The sequence below is a fragment of the Rhincodon typus genome, chromosome 12 (genome assembly GCF_021869965.1).
Source record: "Rhincodon typus isolate 14 chromosome 12, sRhiTyp1.1, whole genome shotgun sequence".
In the NCBI taxonomy this organism is placed as follows: Eukaryota; Metazoa; Chordata; class Chondrichthyes; order Orectolobiformes; family Rhincodontidae; genus Rhincodon; species Rhincodon typus.
The window spans coordinates 37,376,618-37,393,153 of NC_063343.1; the positions used below are offsets into that span (position 1 = coordinate 37,376,618).

General features: G+C 41.9%; 1 protein-coding gene across 1 annotated transcript; it reads right to left on the reverse strand.

The window, feature by feature from the left end:
• Nucleotides 1-9,519: 9,519 nt before the first annotated feature.
• On the reverse strand, nt 9,520-12,766 carry pfdn1 (prefoldin subunit 1). The gene is made up of 2 exons (XM_048603421.1): nt 12,636-12,766; nt 9,520-9,690 (listed from the first exon to the last, which is right to left on the reverse strand). The coding sequence occupies exons 1-2, from the start codon at nt 12,666-12,668 to the stop codon at nt 9,520-9,522; spliced, it is 204 nt and encodes a 67-aa protein (XP_048459378.1). The 5' UTR covers nt 12,669-12,766.
• Between the last annotated feature and the right edge of the window lie 3,770 nt (nt 12,767-16,536).

The window sequence follows — 16,536 nt, forward strand, 5'->3', positions numbered from 1 at the left end:
AGTGTTTCTCTAGAGATGATCCAACCAATTCAATAGTGACAAACCAATAAGGATGGATGACGCTTATGCACACTATTCTGCTGCCAGTTTCTTTCTTTCATAAACTAATCGAACATCCAAAAATTGCTCCTTAAAAAGGAAATGTGCCTCAATATGAATTGATCTAACAACTATAAATCTGTAACACATGCAACCATGGTAAAGATCAGCCACAAAGACAGACTTGTAGTTATTTAGCACTTTTCATAACCATCAGACGTCTCAAAGTGCTTTTCAGTCATTTAAGTACTTTTTAAAGTGTAGTGAAGAAAGCTGCTTTCTAGAGGTTGTATAAATCATCCAAAAGGGCAAAATAATGAGAAAGTCAAATACACAAGCATCCAAGTGGTATGGCTTTGTTATGTTACTTTATTTTTCATGCACAATTCCAAATTGTGCTATTTGTAAGTCAATTTAAATGTTCAAGAACACACAATCACACTACAAGTAAAATATACACAAGCTAGACTTCACATATCAAATTAGAATAAATTTAATAAATATTTATAAATGTCAAGAAACGTTTTCACTTATGTTAATTTTCGTAAGACATAGGACAGGGTCTAGCAGTATATCCTCCTTATAATCACATGGGACTAAACAAACAGCTAATAGCTTAAATCAGTTACAAAAGTTGGTTTTTCCTGAGAATACATTTCCTCATTCATCTCGGGTTTAGTCGCCACTTTTTATGGAGACAAAATGTCACATCCTTAGTTCTAATACGCTCATTCTTTAAACAGGAACTAAAACAAATGGGAGGAAGCCTCAGATTATATTTAGTTGAAAATCGACAATATTTTGCATTCCCACTGTTTGTGTGCTAAATATATGCAAATTATCAATATGGGATATAATGACTTGGTAATGTTGGAAAAGGAAGACAATAATTATGCTGCTTTCATCCTTTTTAATTCCTCAGTTGAGTTTAAAGCCTGGAACTGGCACCCATTTCCTAAAGCTGATAAAACACTAAAAAAAAACTCACTAGACCAGGTAAGATGTACTCAAATGAGACCAAATTGGTATCAATTAAGAATTTGTAATGATGTTTTAGCATTTCAACCAATATCTTTTTTTTACGCTAGAAACCTAAAAGCCTTGTTTTTTTTTTGTCTTAAATCAAGATCAGGGCTAATAACAATAGGCACTGAGGAGAACTTAAGTGTGGTAATTCCAGTGTCAGCATCAAACATTCAACCAGCCAAGATACAGCATAGTTACATACAGAAACTCCTCTATAATCTCAAAAAACGGTATCATCTCCAAACCCAAAGAAACATTCTGTTCTTCTATCCTATTTTGCCAAATCTCATGAACAACATCATTTTCACCTAGCAGTACCTACACCGGCCCTAAACCCCACCTCTTCCTCCGTTACATTGATGACTGTATCGGCACCGCCTCGTGCTCCCACGAGGAGCTCGAACAGTTCATACACTTCACTAACACCTTCCACCCCAACCTTAAATTTACCTGGGCCATCTCTAACACCTCTCTCCCCTTCCTGGACCTCTCTGTCTCCATATCGGGCAACCACCTAGAAACCGATATTCATTTCAAGCCCACCGACTCCCACAGCTACCTAGAATACTCCTCCTCCCACCCACCTTCCTGCAAAAATGCTATCCCCTATTCCCAATTCCTTCGCCTCCACCGCATCTGCTCCCAGGATGAGGCATTCCACTCCCATACATCTCAGCTGTCCTCGTTTTTCAAGGACCGTAACTTCCCCTCCTCGGTGGTCGAGAACGCCCTCAACCGTGTCTCCCACATCTCCCGCACCTCATCCCTCACACCCCGTCCACGCAATAAAAACCAAAAAAGAATCCCCCTCGTCCTCACGTACCACCCCACCAACCTCCGGATCCAACGCATCATCCTCCGACACTTCCGCCATCTGCAATCCGACCCCACCACCAAAGACATCTTTCCCTCCCCACCTTTATCTGCTTTCCGGAGGGACAACTCTCTCCGTGACTCCCTTGTCCGCTCCACACTCCCCTCCAGCTCCACCACACCCGGCACTTTTCCCTGCAACCGCAGGAAGTGCTACACCTGCCCCCATACCTCCTCCCTCACCCCCATCCCAGGCCCCAAGAAGACTTTCCACATCAAGCAGATGTTCACCTGCACATCTGCCAATGTTGTATACTGCATCCGCTGTACCCGGTGTGGCTTCCTCTACATCAGGGAAACCAAGCGGAGACTCGGGGACCGCTTTGCAGAACACCTACGCTCGGTTCGCAACAAACAACTGCACCTCCCAGTCGCGAACCATTTCAACTCCCCCTCCCATTCCTCAGACGACATGTCCATCCTGGGCCTCCTGCAGTGCCACAACGATGCCACCCGAAGGTTGCAGGAACAGCAACTCATATTCCGCTTGGGAACCCTGCAGCCCAATGGTATCAATGTGGATTTCACAAGTTTCAAAATCTCCCCTCCCCCTACCGCATCCCAAAACCAGTCCAGCTCGTCCCTGCCTCCCTAACCTGTTCTTCCTCCCACCTATCCCCTCCTCCCACCTCAAGCCGCACCTCCATCTCCTACCGACCAACCTCATCCCGCCCCCTTGACCTGTCCGTCCTCCCTGGACTGACCTATCCCCTTCCTAACTCCCTACCTACACTCACCTTTCCTGGCTCCATCCCCGCCTCTTCGACCTGTTTGTTTCCTCTCCACCTATCCTCTCCTCTATCCCTCTTCTATCCGCCTCCCACTCTCTCCCTATTTATTTCAAAACCCCCTTCCCCTCCCCCTTTTCTGATGAAGGGTCTAGGCCCGAAACGTCAGCCTCTCTGCTCCTATGATGCTGCTTGGCCTGCTGTGTTCATCCAGCCCTGCACCTTGTTGTATCAAATTGAGCTATTTGTGTCATTTGGTCCTGATACTCACACGGTATTAAAACTACCCAAAAGCTCATTTCCTTTAGCCTGTTACTGACATCAAATAGCAGAAACATTCAGATCCTCAGCATCAATACGAGCCCAAATCCTATGTTTCATATGCAAAATGCCTTATTGAAATAGATTTTCAACAGTAGACATGTACAGCTTTTCCAGATATCTTTAGAGGGAAATATTCAACTCAACTTGAAATTGTTTTTGGGATGTGGGCATTGCTGGCTGACCAACATTTATTCACTGTTCCTAGCTGCCCTGGAGAAGGTGCTGGTGAGTTGCCTGCTTGAACTGCTGCATCTCAGCTGCTATAGGTCTGCAAGCTGTTTGTCTACTACAGTCTCATGGCACCAGGTAAAACATTAGCAAGGAAACTCCCTGCTTGGCTGATGTATAAATGCTTCTCCATATTGAACAACAGGAAGGGTGGCAAGGGCACAGAATAAACTCTGGGTGGAGGACTTCAATGTTGGTCATCAAGAATGGCTCAGCAGTAACTCTACTGACTGAATTTGTCAAGTCTTAAAAAGGTCCCAGCTGCTAGACTTGGTCTTCAGGTGGTGAGGGAACCAACAAAGGAAAAATATATTTGACCACATCCTCACCAATTTGTATGCAACACATGCATTGTCCATTACAGTATTGGTGAGAGTGGCCACCAAATAGTGCTTGTGAAGACAAAGTCCCACCTTCACATTGAGAATACTCTCCATCACATTATGTGGCACTATCAATGCTAAATGGGATAGACTTGAGAGATCTAGCAACTTAAGACGGAGCATCCAAAAGGCACTGTGGGCCGTCATCAGCAGCAGAATTGCACTCCAACACAATCTGCAACCTCTTGGCCCAACATATCCCCAACTTTACCATTACCATTAAGCCAAGGAATCCAGCCTACTTCAATGAAGAATGCAGGAGGGTAGGCCAGGAGCATCACTATGCAATGAGACCTCAACCTGATGGACAACTTGCATGCCAAACAGCATAAGCAGCAAGTAACATACACAGCTAAGCAATTCCACAACCATCAGGTCAGATCTAAGCTCTGTAGTACTGCCACATCTATTTCGTGAACGGTGGTGAACAATTCAACAACTTTAAAGTTTTGAGAAGATTTGTAACTCAGGTTGTGGGTGAGGTTGTTGGCTTGCTAGCCAAGTCAGTGTGTTTGATTGCAGACGGTTTGTCACCCTGCTAGGTAACATCATCAGTGCACCTCTGGTGAAGCGCTGGTGTGCCGTCCTGCTTGTTATTTATATGCCTAGGTTTGCTGGGGTGGTTGGCATCACTTCCAGTTATGTTTTTCCATGTTTTGTATATCAGGTCCAGTTCAATGTGTTTGTTGATGGAGTTCCAGTTGGAATGCCAGGCCTCCAGGAATTCCCTGGCACATCTGTTTGGCTTGTGCTATTATGGATACATCGTCCCAGTCAAATTCGTGTCCATCTTTGTCCGTGTGTATTGAGACTAGTGAGAATCAGTCGTGTCTCTTGGTGGCTAGGTGGTGTTCATGTATCCTAATTGTCAGTTTTCTTCTAGTTCAGCCTATGTAATGTTTCTCACGGTCCTTGCATGGTATTTTGTATATTACGTTAGTTTTATTGGTTGTGGGCATGGGATCCTTTACATTCATCAGTAAACGTAACGTAAAAGATCCCATACCCACGACCGACTAAAACCAATGTTAGTGAACCAGACGGGTTTTTCCTGACAATCGGTAACAATTCATGGTCACCATTAGACTCTTAATTCCAAATGAATTCAAATTCCACCATCTGCCATGGTGGGGTTCGAACCCAGATCCCCAGAACATTATCTGGGTCTCTGGATTAACGGTCCAGCGATAATACCACTAGGCCATCTCCTCCCCAATGTTACCGAGCAGGGTGATGAAAAGTCTGCAATCAAATACACCAGCTCGGCGAGCAAGCCTACAACCTCAATTAAACAGCTTATTGGAGGAGGAAGATCCACAAATAGCCCTTTTTCCAATAATTAGAGAGCCCAGTAGATCAATGCAAAAAATTAGGCTGAAGCATTTGCAGCAAGAATCAGCTAAAAGTGCCAAGCGGATCTTTATCATTTCCAAAGGTCCCGAACATCAGCATTCCAGTAATAATACCGAATAGCTGTGCTCCAGAGCTTGCTCTGCCTCTAGCTGAGCTGTTGCAGTACAGCTATAACACTGGCATTTACCAGTGTCAGATATGGAAAATTGCACAGGTGTATGCTGTACACAAAACGTAGGACAAATTAATACTGGCCAATTACAGCCCCAGCATACCTTTGATCATCAGTAAAGTGGCAGAAGGTGTCAGCAATAGTGCTATCAAGCAACACTTGCTTAACAGTAACCTGTTCACCTGACACAGAGTGGGTTCTGCCATTACTACTCAATTCCTGACCTCATGACAGCCTTGGTTCAAACATGGATAAAAGAGCTGAATTCCAGAGGGGAGGCGAAAGTGACTGCCGATGACATCAAGACCACATTTGTTCAAATGTGGCATCAAGGAACACTACGAAAATTAGAGTCAATGAGAATCGGGGAAAACTCCGAGATGGAGTCATACCAGACGTAAGGTAAAATAGTTGTGGTTGTTGGAGATCAGTTATCTCAGGTCCAGGACATCTCTGCAGTAGTTCACTGATGATTCCACAACACTCAGCATCATTTGAGACTCCTCAGATACTGAAGCAGTCCACAACTAAATGCAGATCAATCCACACAATATCCAGTTTTGGGCTGAAAAGTGGGAAGGGACATTCACACCACACAATCGACAGACAATGACTATTTCCAACAAGACAGAATCTAACCATGGTCCCTTGACATTCATTGGCACAGCCATCACTAATTCCATATAACATCCCAGAGGTTACCCTGGACCAGAAACTGATCTAGACTGGCCATATAAATAACATAGCTTCCAGAGCAAGTCAGAGACCAGGAAACCTTCAATAAGTAACTCATCTCTTGACTCTCCAAAGCCTGTACACCATTTACAAGGTGCATGGAACATTCCCTACATCTGGATGAGTGCAGGTCCAATAACAAAATGCTTAATACCATCCAGGACAAAGTAGCCCACTTGATTGGCATCACATACACAAACTCTCACTCCCTTCACCACCAACGCACAATAGCAGCAGTGTGCATTATCTAAATGATGCACTGCAGAAAACCACCAAGGCTCCTTAAACAACATCTTCCAAATTGAAGACCACTACCATCTAGAAACACAGGGCAACAGATTGCTGGGAACACCATGACCTGCAAGTTCCTCTCCAAGCCACTCAATATCCTGACTTGGAAACATATCGCCATTCCTTCAGTGTCACTGGGTGAAAATCTGTAACTCCCCCGTAATGGCAGTATGTGTAGGGACAGATCATCACCAGCTTCTCAAGAGCAACAAGGGACGGCAATAAATGCTGTCCCAGTCAGCAAAACTCACATCCCATGAACAAATAAAAGTGTCTTCTTTCATTCTTTTTATATTTCAGAGGATTGAATTATGTGAAATATCAAAGGTATTGCTTCCTTTACATTAGTTACAAAGGAAAATCTCAATACCACGTAGCCAAATTGACTGGTACAAGCATGACATGTTGTACACAACTGGGATGCAATGATCTATCACCATTAGCCAAAGCACACAGAGCAAAAAAAAACACTGAACAAGTAATTGATACGATTTTGTACATTCCAGAACAACACACTCCAGCATATACTAAAATAGTGCTTAATCTCAGGGTTGAGCTGATATCATTTCAACAGCTTGAAGTATTTTTACCAATGAAACACTATCCCCATGCCAACCACTGGCCCCAACCCCACGAGTGGAGAACCTCACCAACATAGCCATATTTCATTTGTGAGCTCAGATCATAAGTAATGGTAATTGAATAGCATTATACATCACAGCCAAGCTCACTCTGCTTTTAAAATGGTACATACAGACAAATTTACAGCAATTCAGGACCAGAGGCATGACAGTATTTTATCCCAATTATCTCCTCAACATTTTTAGTCAAGGAAGTCTATTGTAATGCCTGGTGCTACACCAGATAGGATAACAACTCAAAGAAAAGGGAACTTAAGACACTTCATCTAATAACTTACTGCTACACTGAGTATTATTCACATCTCCACTGGAGAATTTTCCCGAGATTCCATCCAAATTTAGTTTTAGTGGCACACTCAGCAGCTGAATGCAGTCTTGATATCAAAAGCAATCACTTGAGTATTCCCTCTGTAATCCAGCCCATACCAATAATTGTGCCACAGTTTCTATGATATCTGGAGCTGGTGGTACTGACAGAACCCAAACTGACTATCAATTCATTGCAAACTTATAACAAGTTACTTATGACTAAGTAGCATTTGATAGTATTGTCAACAATTCCTTCTGTCACTCTGGTGATGACGGGGAGTAAATTGGTATGTCTGATCACTGGTCAAGTTTATCCTGGTCTTTGTGAATGCAACTAACCTAGGTAACAATATGCATTATCAGGCAATAACAGTGGTCATGCCTAGTTCTACACTATATACCTTCAGCACTATAACTGAACACTGTCAAGGCTCATTTAATTGCCTTGTTCAGTGTCTTGGTGTCAAGTGGAGTGAATCCAGTTAGCTAAAGACTGGAATGCGATGGGAACCTCAGGGCTGTCATGCTGAGAACAAGCATCCACTCAGTACCTCTAGCTGAAGATAGCTCCAAGTTACAAATCTCATGCTTGGCTCCAACACAATTTAAAACAGGATGTTTGTGGTATTTAGTCTTCTCATTAGTTGCTTAATAAAAAACATAATTCACAATTGGGTCTGACAGAGTTGTAGAGCGTTGATCAGGTTAATTCATTGTGCGATCAATTAGTTCTGTCTATAGCATGTGGATTTTGTTGTTATTAGCCTTGCCGCCCTGTACTGTAGTTAGCTGGTTGGTACCTCATTTTCAGAAATGCATGGTGATGTTCTTGGCATGCTAAATCTGCACTCGGCATCAAACAAGATTGGTCATTTGGCTTGATGATGATAGAGGAGTAAGCGTATTGCCAAGACAAAAGGTCACAGTTTGTGATGCATAACAAATTCATTGGATGCTGAGGTCCAATACTATTACCAGCTTTGAGCTGTTGGAGCTGTTCTTAACCAATCCAATTTTGCATGGAGCTAATGGCTACACAGTGGAGCAGGCCCTCAGTAAAAGGACTGGTCTCCACAAAGATTGTGCTGTGGGTCTCTCCTAACAATATGACCATAGAAAAGTGCATTGGTAATAAATTAACACAGTTAAGGTCTTAGATTATCCCCTTAGACTCCAGTTTTCATGACCCACTGAAAATTCCATCTGACATCCATGTCCTTTGGGACTCAGTATTTGTCAGTCTTGTTTTTGGACATTTCAGATTCCCCTACTTAGACCTGTCCTTGCTATCCTCTTTTTCTTCCAAATATTGATTGGTCAACAGTAATTGGTATTTAAAAGGTCTGTTTGCTCATATTTGACATGAAACCTAGAGGACTTTTGAGCCCAAGAGTAAACAGTAAGAACTCAAGACGATTCTCTTCTTTAGAACAATGCCTAAACATCCAGGGAACTGTGTTTTCAGTGGAACAGAACATGTTAAGAGATGGTAATGCGAGGAACTTGAGGTGTAAACTTGTAGATGAGTACAATTATGCCAGGCTGTAGCTTGACTGGTGTGTGGAAGAACTCTCCCAACTCTAGCACCAATCCAAAGATGTTAGTGAGGAGACCTCTGAAGGATGAAGTGGGTCAGCTAACTTTTTAATTGTGCCTTGATTCAACACCCACATCAACCAAGCAGTGTGTCCAGCTTTTTGTTTCTTTTTCTGGTGATTTGATATCACTTGCTGGCTTTCTAGGTCGCTTCAGACGGCAGTTCAATAATCACACATAATGTTGTAAGATTAACAACATATAAACTACAGAGTAAAAATGGCAGATCCCTGTCTCAAAAAGCACGAGTGAACCTAGTGAATTTTGCAACAATCCAAAAACTTCATGGTCATGTTTACTAATACTAATAATATTATGGAACTTTATAATTTTCTTTTGTTTGTCCTACAGTAATATATTCCTATTGTCAAGAAACCTGCATAAAACTTGCTCTACCCCAAAGGATGTGCAAGGTTGGGAGTACGTGGCCTTCTCATTTTCCCCATTCCTGTCATAATACCTATCCTTTTCTTAGCAGCACAGATGAACCTGGGTTCTTGGTTCAGGAACAGTACAAGGCACAGAAAAAAAAAACACAAAAAAGGGGATAACAAGGTGTAGAGCTGGATGAACACAGCAGGCCAAGCAGCATCAGAGGAGCAGGAAGGCTGACGTTTCGGGCCCGAAACGTCAGCCTTCCTGCTCGGCCTGCTGTGTTCATCCAGCTCTACACCTTGCTTTCTCAGATTCTCCAGCATCTGCAGTTCCTACTATCTCTGAAACAAAAAAGGGGAGCCACCTTTTAGAAAAGATGCAGAAAAACAACAAATAGCTGAAACTTCTATTGTTAATTACATTCTAGGAGATCACAAAATTGTTACTTACATTCTACCAACACCTTCATACATGCGTGCTTCTTCTGGCATTGTCGATATCTCTCCATCTGTTAAATGTGCATGTTTCTTGGTCCTATTTAATTGCTCAATCTGCAAATCTGCAAGTTTCACCTTCTGTTGTGTATCAAGTACCTTGGACTGCAATTCAGCAAAAGCCTAAGGAAAGCACACAGGAATGAATTTAAAAAGTGTGACTGTAATTGATTTAACAAGTCAAAATTAACATTACTTATTAACATTAAGATTAATTACAGAATCTTTATCTAGCCACGTATTCTCAAAAATTTTGAAGATATGATCACAAAAAAGCCTACAAAATACTTATAGGGATAACAGGGTGCATGCAGGTAAGATGTTTGTCCTGTTTGGGGAGTCCAGAACCACAGTACAACAAAAAAAAAAGGAAGGAAGCCATTGAGTAAAAAAAAAATCATGAGTCCTGAGAGTATGGTGAATCTTTGGAATTCTCCACCTCAAACAGCTACAGACGACCATTCATTGGCGTACATTTAAAGTAAAGTTTGGTAAGAGTTCTTATTACCAATGGCAAATGGGTTATAGAGATAGTCTGGTTAAAAGGAATGAAAGCATTCTATTGGCTATGATCGTAATAAATGACCGAGGAGTCTCAGAGAGCTATTCCTGTTCCTACGTAAAGGACCGATTTTAAATCTGTCTAAGTGAATGGATTGAGAAATTAAAGTTTCACCTAACTATAATTTTCATGCATTCAACTTTATCATTCCTTTAAAAACCTGTAATAGCCTTATATAAAGCACTTTTGAAGTTTTTAGTTTCACATACAACTCTGAACTTTCAGCTTTTCAAAAGAAATTCATAAGAAATTAAACATGATTCCACAGTTCATTTCTTTTTTCATGAATTTCTAGAAACGAACACAAAAGACTAAGTTTTTTTAGTAGCCTAGTGCCAATGATGGAACCTGCGTAAATTAACTCGAGACAGAGGACCTGTTTGGTGAATAGCAGTGTGCAAACCAAACACTTCAATGTAATCCTGCTAAAGTCCTGGATGCCAAGAGACAAAAGGCAAGGATCTAATTATTTTTATCTTGCATTCAAATTAAACAGCGCATCAATAATTTTAGTAGTAATAATAATACAGCTGGACAATGTCTTTCAAAAAAATAATGTTCCTGCAATAAAATAGCCTTATTGACACAACAACCACACAGACAAGCTACCATAGGTGGGATGCCATTCATGAGGCAGCCACACCTCCAGCAGGTGGTAAGCAGCCAAGAAAATAAACTAATATTTAAAAAAAAACACACGAGTTGACTAGCCTAAGTAAGAAATTACTATCATTTCTCAAGAGACAATATAGCAGCCGTAGATATAAACTTAGATGTTTAATGCACATTAAAAGTGATGCATGTGCTTGAACAGTTTTACATCTAAATTAAGGCCAGTCAATTGAAATTCAAGATAATGGTTTCAGTCTGTGTTCTCAAATCTCAACCCTGTCTCTGTCGCTCTCTCTCTCTCTCTATCTATCTTTCCACAGATACTGCCAGATCTGCTAATTTTTTCCCACATTTTGTTTGTTTTTCCAAGATTAAAGGCTTGTAATAATGGCCAGATATTCCTTATTACTCTTTAAATACCCAGTTTTTAAGAACTAGGTTTAATCCTTCCAACATGCTCAAGGCAGGGGTTAAATGTAAGAGTTTGCCTGGTGAACCATGCTGAGTTTCCCAACCCCCAGATGAATGAGAAGGGTGAGTGACAGAAAGGGCATCTGGCTGTAAAATCAACTGCCAAATCCCAAAGGATGACTGACATTAAAGTACGGTGACCCAACATAATATGGGAAAATGCTGAAAGAAAAAAGATAGTCATCAGTAATTGGTTGTGCCAATACAATAGCACTGATGCATCTAGATGACATAAGTAACAGACTTTATTGTTGCAGCTGTAATGTAATCCAGTCTGTGCCCACAACTTTTACATGTACTAATATAAACCATTTATTCCTACACACCTCTGATAGTGGAAGTAACTCACAATGCTACAATTCACTAAATAGATCCCCCAGGCACTGTGGTTCATATCCACCTGTTCCATCACAGGCACTAGCTTCAGTAAATTCAATCTACAAATGCATAATAGCAACTCAACATGGTTACACTCACAGCAATCTGACACCCATAACCTCCACCACATGAGCAAAAGAAGCAATGAAGCATTATCGGCAAATCACATAATCCCAGCGCAAATAAAATATCACTGTTACTGGTTATATCTTGGAATTCTCTATATGACACTACAATGAATGCACCATTCACTGCAGCAGTTCAAGGTGAAAGCCACCATTTTCTCAAGCAACTAGGGATGAACAGTGAATGCAGCCTTCTGGGTGACACCCTCATCCTAAGTATTTTTTTAAAAAACAGCTGAATAACTGATTATTGTTGCATTGTCCCCTGAGCACAAAGATCATTGAATTGTTTACTTTAAAAAGTGAGTTTGCCGAATTAACCATGCTGAGTGTGAGATAAAAATTGACAAGAAAATTAAAATTCTGTTAATCCAGATAATAAACAATATTACAAACACTTTAGGAAATTAAAAACTGAACATTTATAGGAACACTTAAAACAAACAACCCGTGAACAGACCCGTCCAAAATGATCGGTATTTGTCGTCCAGATACTGATCGTACTGATTTATAGTTGTGCGCGCTTCCAAAATTTTAAAATATTAACGTGTAAACAATAATCGTGATGACAACAGGTAAGATCTGACATGAAAAAAAATGCTTTTCAACAGTACACGGAAGTGATAAAATCTTGTACTCTTTAACACTCTAGAAATATCTCACTCCAAAATAAGTCAGAAATCGTGTTATTGCTGTCTATGGATTATACACATGGCAGATTTTCAACTCAACAGGGTGGGCAAGACTTGCAGCGCAGCCGGGCCTGCACCAATCACACACTTTTAATGACCACCGAAAACAAATCAATGCTAAAACCCTCCCCAACATGTGCCTTTTACTCTAAGAAAGTTAAAGCCAGCGATCAGTCATCAAAAGAGGATAAAAACACGAGGCAATGAGACTCCTGTGTCTCCCTGTACCTTCTTCAACTCCAGATCCACGGGGGCTGCCATCTTTAGAGGATGAGCGCATGCGCAGGCCGCTCCTTACCCGGCGGCGAGGAGCAGCAGCAGCGAGTGAGCTCAATGTGGACCATCATGTGATGAAGCTCTTTAGGTGGTTTTTATTCTTGGGTCCCGTCTAATATCACACAACTATGCTTGAATGACGCAGGTTTCCGATTTCATTTTATCAAATAAAGGTGAAAATACTGCGGATGCTGGAAATCTGAAGTTTAAAAAAAACAGCAGTTGTGGCAGCGACATGAACAGAGATTGCTGGAAAAGCTCAGCGGGTCTGGCAGCATCCGTGTGGGGAGAAGTCAGGGTTTTAGGTCGAGTGACCCTTCCTCTGAGCTCCGGCAGCGTCTGTGGATACAGGAACAGAGTTAACTTTTCGAGTCAGAAATTATTGTTTAGGAAGTTCAAGAGTTCTGAAGAAAAGTCAAATCGGACTCGAAACGCTACCGCTGTTCTCCCTGCACAGACATAGCCGAATGGTGTATTCACATTCTCGTAGACCCTTCATGTTCACAGTCAGGCTTGTGTACAGGAACTGGCGCAGTTCTGAGGTCTCTACAATCTGTGGATACGTTGTTTGCTTTAAGTTTCTCTATATTTTGTATCAACTGGTTCAAGTTGATTAGGTAGTTGAGAAGGTACGATTTGACCCAGGTTTTCTGGCAGGTTAACCTTCTAAGTGTCGCTTAGTTGAAGTAATTGGTATCTCTTATTCCCTAGTAAAAGCACCACCTTTTTTTCAATCTAGAATTACTTCCTGTTATAACATCATCCAGATGAAGCAGCATTATTTCACCTATTTAAACACTGGGAAGCCAGTTTTTTCTAAAAAAAAATGATGGGATGGTGGTATCGCTGACCCGGTCAACATTTATTGTCCATTTGTTATTGCACTTTATACTGAGTGGCTTGCTTGCCCATTTCAGAGGGCAGTTAAAAGGGTAATCACATTCCTATGGAACCTGGAATCACACACAGGCCAAAACAGGTAAGGATGGCAGATTTCCCTTAACCTAAAAAACATTAATGAACAAGGTGAGTTTTTGCAACAATCAAGGACTATTTCATGATCCTGTGTTCTGAGGAAGGGTCACCGGACCCAAAACATTAACTCTGTTTTCTCCCCCACAGATGCTGCCAGACCTGCTGAGCTTTTCCGGCAACTTTGTTTTTATTCATGATCCTTACCTGAGACTATTGAGACTAGTTTTCAATTCCAGATTTATTAATTGAACTTAAGTTCCATCAGTTTCTGTAGTGGCAATTCAAACAAATGTCCCCAGTGCATTACACACTGAGGAAGAGCCGCCAGACCCGAAGCATTAACTCTGACTTTTCTTCACAGATGCTGCCAGACCTACTGAGCTTTTCCAGCAACTTCTGTTTTTGTCCCTGATTTATGGCATCCGCAGTTCTTTCAGTTTTTATTTCCCCAGTGCGTTACCTTGGGCCTCTGGGTTACTAGACCATTGACATTACTGCAATCCTGCCACTTCTTCAAGATACATGAACAGCATAACGTTGATACTCCACCCAATCACTTCCTGAGTTTGCATAACATGTCTGCTGCCCCAATACTTTACAGCAGGAGAAGATAGCGGTGTAGCGATAATGTTACTAGACCAGTAGTAATCTAAAGACCTAAACTGATGCTTTTAGGGCTCAGGTACAAATCTCATCACAACAACCGTTGGTATTTTAAAAGCTGAATTTATAATTCTGTAATTATAGTCATAAAATTGTTATCCATTGTTATGAAACCCCATCTTTTTCACAACTGAACTTTGTTCTCCTTGTTTGGCTATATGACTCCATTCCCACAGCAATGTGATCTATGGTCTTTCCTTAGCAACAGTCTGAAATGGCCTGAAAACCATTCAGTTGGGCGGGCAATGGCCAATTGGTACTATTGCTAGACTATTAATCCAGAAACTCAGCTAAAGTTGTGGGGACCCAAGTTTGAATCCTGCTACGGCAGCTGGTAGAATTTGAATTCAGTAAAAAAAGACCTGCAATTAAGAATCTACTGATGACAATGATTGTTGGAAAAACCTATCTGGCTTACTAATGTCCTTCAGGGAAGGAAATCTGCCATCCTCACCTGGTCTGTCCTACATGTGACTCCAGACCATAGAAAAGTGATTGACTTTCAATCGCCCTGTGAAATGGCCCAGCAAGCCACTCAGTTGTATCAATTACTAGAAATCTCAGAAAAGAAATAAAACCAGACAGACCACCTGGCAGCAGAAAAGACAACAGCAGAAACAGCTCAATCAATCCTGTAACGTTTTCCTTACTAACATCTAGGGGGTGTATGCCAAAACTGGGAGAGGAGTCTCACAGACTAGTGAAGCAACAGTCTGACATAGTCACATTCATAGAATGCCTTACAGACAATGTCCCAGATACCACAATCACTGACCCTAGATATGTCGTGTCCCACTGGCAGGACAGGCACAGCAGAGGTATACAGTCAGGTAGGAGTTGCCCTGGGAGTAATCAACTTTGACTCTGGACCCCATGATGTGTCATGGCATCAGGTTAAATATGGGCAAGGAAACCTCCTGTTGCTTATCACATACCATCCTCGCCCGAGTGATGAATCGGTACTCTCAATATTGAACATTACTTGAAGGAAGCACTGAGGGAGGTAAGGGTGCAAAATGTACTCTGGATTGGGAATTTCAATGCCCACCACCAGGAATGGTTCTGCAGCAGCACTACTGATCATGCTGGTCGGGTCCTAAAGAACATAGCTGCTAGACTGGGACTGCGGCAGTGATGAAGGTACCAACAACAGGGAAAAACTTACCCTCATCCTGACCAACCCGCTGGCTGTAGATGCTTTTGTCACTGACAGTATCACTAGGAGTGATCACTGCACAGTCCTCGTGGAGACGAAGTCCCATCTTCACATTGAAAATACCCTCCATCGTGTTGTGTCGCACTATTGCTGTCTAAGTGGGACAGACTTTGAACGGATCTAATGGCTCAAGACTGAGCATCCATGAAGTGCTGTGTGCCATCAACAGCAACAGAATTGCACTCCAATGTAATCTGCCTCGTGGCTCAGCATATCCCCCACATAACCATTACCATCAAGTTAGGGATCAAAATCCTGATTCACTGAAAAGTGCAGGAGGGCATGATAGGAGCAGCACCAGGTCACCTAAAAATGAGGTGTCAACATGGTGAAGCTACTAAAAAAGATTACTTGCATGCCAAGCAGCATAAGCAGCAAGTGATAGACAGAGCTAAGCACTCCCTGAACCAATGGATCAGATCTAAACTATGCAGTCCTGTCAGTCATGAATGGTGGTGGACAGTTAAACAATTCAGAGAAGACTTCACAAATATCTCCATCCTCAATGAAGGAAGAGTCCAGCACATTCATGCAAAAGATAAGGCTGAAGCATGCGCAGCAGTCTTCATTCAGAAGTGCTGAATGGATAATCCATCTCAGCCTCCTTCAGTGGTCCCCTGCTTTACATATTTCAGTCTTCAACCAATTTGATTCATTCCATGTGATATCAAGAAATGGTTGGAGGCACTGGATACTGCAAAGCAAATGCCTGACAACATTCTGCAATAGTACTGAAGACTTGAGCTCCAAAACCTGTTGCTTCCCTAGCCAAGCTCTCCCAGTCACAACACTGGCCTTTACCTGAGAATGTGAAAAATTGCCCAGGTTATGTCCTGTACATCAAAAGCAGTACAAATCCAACCTGGCCAATTAGCCCATTCTCAATCACCAATGATGGAAGTTGTCATCAACTGTGCTATCATGCAGTACCTGCACAGCAATAACCTGGTCACTGATAACCAGTTTACGCATGAACAAAAGAGCTGAATTCCAGAGGTG